Source organism: Pholcus phalangioides, unplaced genomic scaffold (genome assembly GCF_987345545.1).
Source record: "Pholcus phalangioides strain wild (caught in Gottingen) unplaced genomic scaffold, Ppha-v1.0 ptg000010l_1, whole genome shotgun sequence".
NCBI lineage: Eukaryota > Metazoa > Arthropoda > Arachnida > Araneae > Pholcidae > Pholcus > Pholcus phalangioides.
Window position 1 is genome coordinate 2388435 of NW_028301603.1, and position 5980 is coordinate 2394414.

Genomic DNA, 5980 nt, shown 5'->3' on the forward strand with positions numbered 1-5980 from the left:
TGCTCTTCTTCTCTTCTGGTGTGACCTCCTCCTCTCTCTCTTCTCTTCTTTTTTTCTCTCTCTCCCGTTGGAGCTGACCGATGGCAGAAGAAAATGCTCAAGTTTCGAGGATTGGACTTCGATTACCTCCGTTTTGGAAATCCAATGTCCAACTATGGATTCAACAGTGCAACAGTGCTTTTCAACTAAGTGGAATCACTAACGATGACACGAAGTATGCAGCCTTGGTCTCTTCCTTGGACGGAGAATGCTTGTCTCGGATCTGATATTAAATCCTCCGGCAATCAACCGCTATCAAGTCTTGTCGGATCGCCTCATAAAGGAGTTCGCCGGACGGAACATCAAAAAGTCAAGGAACTTTTGAACGAGCTACAGCTGGGTGATCAAAAGCCAAGTCAACTGCTGCGAAAGATGAAAGAACTCTCCGGCAACAAAGTCACTGACGAGTTCTTGCGCACCTTGTGGACGCAACGCTTATCGCAAAATATTCAAGCAGTGTTATCGGTTTCCAGTGAGCCATTAGATCAACTTGCTGTCCTAGCCGACAAAGTGGCTGAAGTCACTACCCAAAATTACGTGTGTCGAATCCAGCCATCGTCGTCATCTCAAATGCAGTCGATTCCAGATCGAACCGATTCGACATCAGCCATCGAAACGCTCACCAAACAAGTGGCAGAGCTAACGGCTACGGTGAATCGACTCTCTAGAGGGAGATATCGTAGTAACTCCCAACAGCGACGAGCTAGGCGTTTCACATCTCGTTCAAGTCGAGCACGGGATATCTGCTTCTATCACAACAAGTTCGGTGAGAAAGCCCGCCACTGCCGTCAGCCCTGTAAATACCAGAAAAAAAACGACGACCTTCCATCATCGCTGGTATGATGGAATCGGGCAGCAAATCCAGCAGGCTCTTCGTGATTGACAGAGTTACGGGTGACCGTTTGTTTCCTTGTTGACTCTGGCAGTGAAGTTTCTGTTATCCCGCCTAAAAAAAATTCGTCAGCACTACATCCAAGTTTCCATTTGTTCGCCGCTAACAACAGCAAGATTCTTGCTTATGGTTCCACGGTCAAGAAACTGGATTTAGGTCTCCGGAAACCTTTTTCCTGGACATTTCTCGTAGCTGACGTCACTTCACCAATACTTGGAGCTGATTTTCTCAGCAACTTCAACCTAATCGTTGATGTGCGAAACCGGCGACTCATCGATTCGCAAACATCATTACGGGTACTCGGATCGATCAAGCTCACAACACAACCTTCCGTCACTACCATTGGAGATTCTGAATACAGTGCTATATTTCAAGAATTCCCAGATGTCTTCAACCCTTCACAGATCGGTAAAACAGTGAAACATGTGACGCGACACCATATCATCACTCGAGGACCACCGGTGGCTTCCAAGCCTCGCCGTCTCAATCCAAAAATTCAACAACAGGTGAAAACCGAGTTTGAATTCCTTTTGGAACAAGGGATTATCTGGCCCTCCAAAAGCCCTTGGAGCTCTCCGTTACATATCGTGCCCAAGGCAGATGGTACTGTACGTCCTGTCGGTGATTATCGTCGTCTAAATACTGTTACGGAATTTGATTCTTACCCGATACCCCATATTCAAGACTTTTCTCAAGAATTGCATGGTAAGTCTATTTTTTCTAGACTAGACATCTTCAAGGCATACCGTCAGATTAGCATTGCCGAAGAAGATATACCAAAAACCGCAATCACAACCCCTTGGGGTTTATTCGAGTATACAAGATTGAGCTTCGGTCTCATAAATGCCGCTCAAACTTTTATGCGGTTCATGCATGAAGTATTACGAGGTTTACCATTCTGCTATCTATATCTTGATGACATTCTATGCTTTTCTGAAAATGCCGAAGAACACAAAATTCATTTAAAACAAATATTCCAACGTCTTCAACGGTATGGCTTAGTTTTAAATGTGTCAAAATGCATATTTGGTGTTTCTGAGCTTGAATTTCTGGGACATGTGATCAAACCATCGGGTATCACACCTCGTCCAGACAAAGTGCGAGCTGTACTCGATTTCAAGCAACGGGAAACAATAGAGCAATTGCCTAAATTTTTAGGTCTCATAAATTTTTATCGCCATTTCCTACCGCATGCAGCTGAGACACAAGTGCCACTGCATGATCTATTGAAAGGTTCTACGAAAAAAAGAAAAAACAAAACAAAAGTTGTGTGGTCTACATCAACTTTGCAAGCATTTGAAGATTGCAAAAAGTTACTCGCTGATGCCGCATTGTTGGCACATCCATCCCCGTCTGCCCAATTAGCTCTACACGTAGATGCTTCCGACTATGCTATAGGCGGTGCACTGCACCATGTGACGGACAATGGTCTTCAACCGCTAGGTTTTTTCTCACGTAAACTTTCACCCACCGAAACACGGTATAGCGCATACGATCGAGAACTTCTTGCCGCATATTCTTCCATAAAATTTTTCAGATATATGCTTGAAGCTCGTGAGTTTATACTTTTCAGTGACCATAAACCACTGTGCTATGCGTTTCGACAAAAAAGTGAAAAATGCTCACCTAGACAGCTAAGGCATTTAGATTATATATCGCAGTTCACAACGAACATTTGCCATATTCCTGGATCGCAAAATATTTCCGCTGATATCTTATCACGCGTAACAGCAATTTCAGTTCCTGGACCTCTCGATTTTACTGCCATCGCTGAGCAACAAGAGGGGGATAAAGAACTAGAGGAACTCTTAAAGAGCAAATCAGCTTTGCAACTGAAGAAAGTATTTCTTCCAGACGCAGCTAAAGCGCTCTACTGCGATTTATCAACAGGTGCTGTTCGACCTTATATTCCAGAAAAATTTCGATATGATGTGTTTTGGAATATGCACAAACTCTCACACCCAGGAATTTGATTTGGTCAGAAAGCGATTCATTTGGCCATGTCTAGCTAAAGACTGTGCTAAATGGACAAAAGTGTGCATACCATGCCAAAGATCCAAAGTGCACAAGCACACGAGATCCACACTACAATCGTTTGTGGAACCTTCCCAACGATTTCAACATATTCATTTGGATGTCATTGACCCACTGCCCATTTCCGATGGATATTCTTATTGCCTGAAAATGATAGACCGGTTTTCACGATGGCCAGAAGCGGTACCTATCCGCGACATCACAGCAACCACGGTAGCTAAAGCTTTTCTTTCCACCTGGATTTCTCGATACGGCACACCTTTAACAGTAACAACTGATCAAGGTCGCCAATTCGAATCGCAGCTATTCCGGGAGCTTTCCAAATTCATCGGAGCAAAACGGGTTAGGACGACTGGATACCATCCACAGGCGAACGGTATGTTGGAAGAGCGGCATCGCCCTCTCGTTAAAATACGATCAAGCCCATAAATGGACTGAAGCATTACCCACAGTTCTACTCGGTCTTCGGTGCTCTCTGAAGCAAGATTTGGGGTGCACACCTGCAGAACTACTGTACGGAGAAACTTTACGATTACCTGGTGAATTTTTCCAAGCACGAGCTAATTCCAACTCAACTGACGCTTCCGAGTTTCTACAAATGCTGAGAACTCACGTCCAAACTTTCCAGCCACGACCAATCAAACGGCATGGAGGACATCCTACATTTGTTCACCATGATTTGAAAACTACTTCTCACGTTTTCGTGAGAACTGATAGGGTGAAACGTCCTCTGGAACAGCCATTTGAAGGACCATACAGAGTGATCAGCCGGACCGACAAAGTGTTCAACGTGGACATAAAAGGAAAATCAGTGTCAGTGTCAGTCGATCGGATTAAACCGGGATTTCTCGTGAATCCGACGGTGGAACCAGTACCTGTATCTCCAAACGTACCAACTGCAGTTACGTCTGACAGACTCGCAGCTGATTCAGCTGTGAAACCACTCAGAACCACTCGTTCTGGACGTACTGTCCACTTTCCAGATCGCCTGCAGTGCTCGTGATCACTGATGCTACTCCATAGTACGCGATCACCTCTTATTACTCGTGATCACTGGGACGGGAGTGTGTGGTGTCTCACGCAGACGACCCCCCAAGAGTCGGGTCAACGACCTCGAGAGTGTCACGTGATCCCGAGTACTGGAGACGACCGTCTGGAAAACAACAGCAGCAGAGAGTCACTGCACACGAAAGCGTCTTACTTTTTCATTAACCCAGATAATCATTATGTATCGTCAAAATAAATGTTTATTCCGAAGCTGTGGCTCTGTGTGGTGACTCCGCACATGAAACTTGGGTTTCCCGCACTTCTGTCGCGAAATAAATGACAGTGTATCTCCTATCATTAGGAATACGGAGCATGTAACGGACAGCACGTACAAGACTCGCCATTATCCTCGAGACGAGTAACAACATATTCCCCAGCTTTAAGAGGGAATCTATTTTCTACGTGAATTCGGAACTTCCGGATCCAACTTTGTAATAGCAACAGAACGAAGGTAAAGTGTCAGGTGGATCAATTGCACTTGATGGTACCTCGTCACGAAATCCGCATATACCAGGAACGGTCAAGTGGTTTCATGCATGAGATTAAGTCAACCCGCTTTAGCAGAGAGAGAATTCGGATTCAATACAGAAAGTTCGAAAACTTTGCCATAAAAATAATCAAAAGTGCAAATAAAGTCTAAAAAATTATAAACACGCAAATATCTAAAGATAGTAAAATATGTGCCTGGTTCAGAAATAATCAAAAAATATTGACTATAGTGGTTGTGACGTACGAAGGCCTAGATGAAAAAGCGGAGATGGAGATGCTTGAATTGAAAAGTTCGGAAAGAAAATTCCCAATTTCTCTGTGAAGGAATGTGAATTTTCTTTCCGAACTTCATCATCTCCGCCTGGTAATAATCCAGGCCTTCGTATTTCGTATGAGCAGTGAAGAGTGACGTCTTTTCTCTCTACATAGTGGACATATAAGCGCATGAAGGTAGCGCAATACATTTTTTCAAAAAGAGGGTCTGGAAAACACGATTTAGTTGTAAATTTATAAAATAAAATAGGAAGTGATAATTAATTGTTGCCAATAGGAATTTTTTAAAGTGGGAAAAATACAAAATGTGCAAAAATCTTCTAAGTAAAGGAAAATTTAAATTGCTTGAATTTCTTCATTTTAATTTTTGAACCGGCAGATTCATCTTTAATTAATTCCTTTGGAAGTGGGGTTTCCCCCAACATGATATATTATGACAGTTGAAAAGTGTTGCAATCATTCATATAATTACGGGGTTATTAATAGGCTTCCTTCACTTTGAATGTAATCAACGACTTTTTTTTTCTTTTACTTTGAAACTGATTAATCAACGTAAACATGAAATTTCCTTTTTTTTTAGGAAAAATTTTTTGAGAGAATTTAAGAATGACAAGAGCATCTTCATCATCGTCTTCTATTGGTTCTTATCACAAGCGTGTCATATTTCGAAATGAATCCTTTCTTTCAAAGCTTTTGCAATTTTATATTTTCCCGAACTTTTTCTGAATTAATAACGTATTTAAGTATCTTTTTCTTTTGAATGTATTCACAAATAATTGTTAAATAATAGTTTGAGCATAGTTTAAATTAGTGTTAAGGTGTGACTTTTTATTCGTAATTACTGAAAAAAGAAACGCGATTTGCCAATTTTTTTTTTTCTCTCAAGAGGGTTGATTACGTGACCGACGTTGAGATGACATTAATGACGGTACCAGATGGCAGCACTACCGATATTTATAAGTTCCGTGAAAATTATTCACTACGTCGTGAAGATTTATTTTAGATGGCGTCCCGATTTCTCTTTGGACATGAAGTTGCATTAAACATGAATTTAAAAGAGAAAAAATTAAGTCGCCAAATTACGGCAAAAATGCCAATTATGGCACAGAAATAACCAAGGTTTTCCTCTAGCTGTTTTCAATCCCCAAGTTTGAAAAGGTATAGTTCGTTTGTGGTTGATGATGCTAATTAACCACTAGTGTTCAA

General features: G+C 41.9%; 1 protein-coding gene across 1 annotated transcript; it reads left to right on the forward strand.

The window, feature by feature from the left end:
- Positions 1 to 204: 204 nt before the first annotated feature.
- Positions 205 to 3968, forward strand: LOC149080747 (uncharacterized). Its single transcript, XM_089237365.1, has 3 exons — positions 205 to 805; positions 1004 to 2411; positions 3269 to 3968. The coding sequence occupies exons 1-3, from the start codon at positions 205 to 207 to the stop codon at positions 3966 to 3968; spliced, it is 2709 nt and encodes a 902-aa protein (XP_089093491.1).
- The last annotated feature ends 2012 nt before the right edge of the window (positions 3969 to 5980 follow it).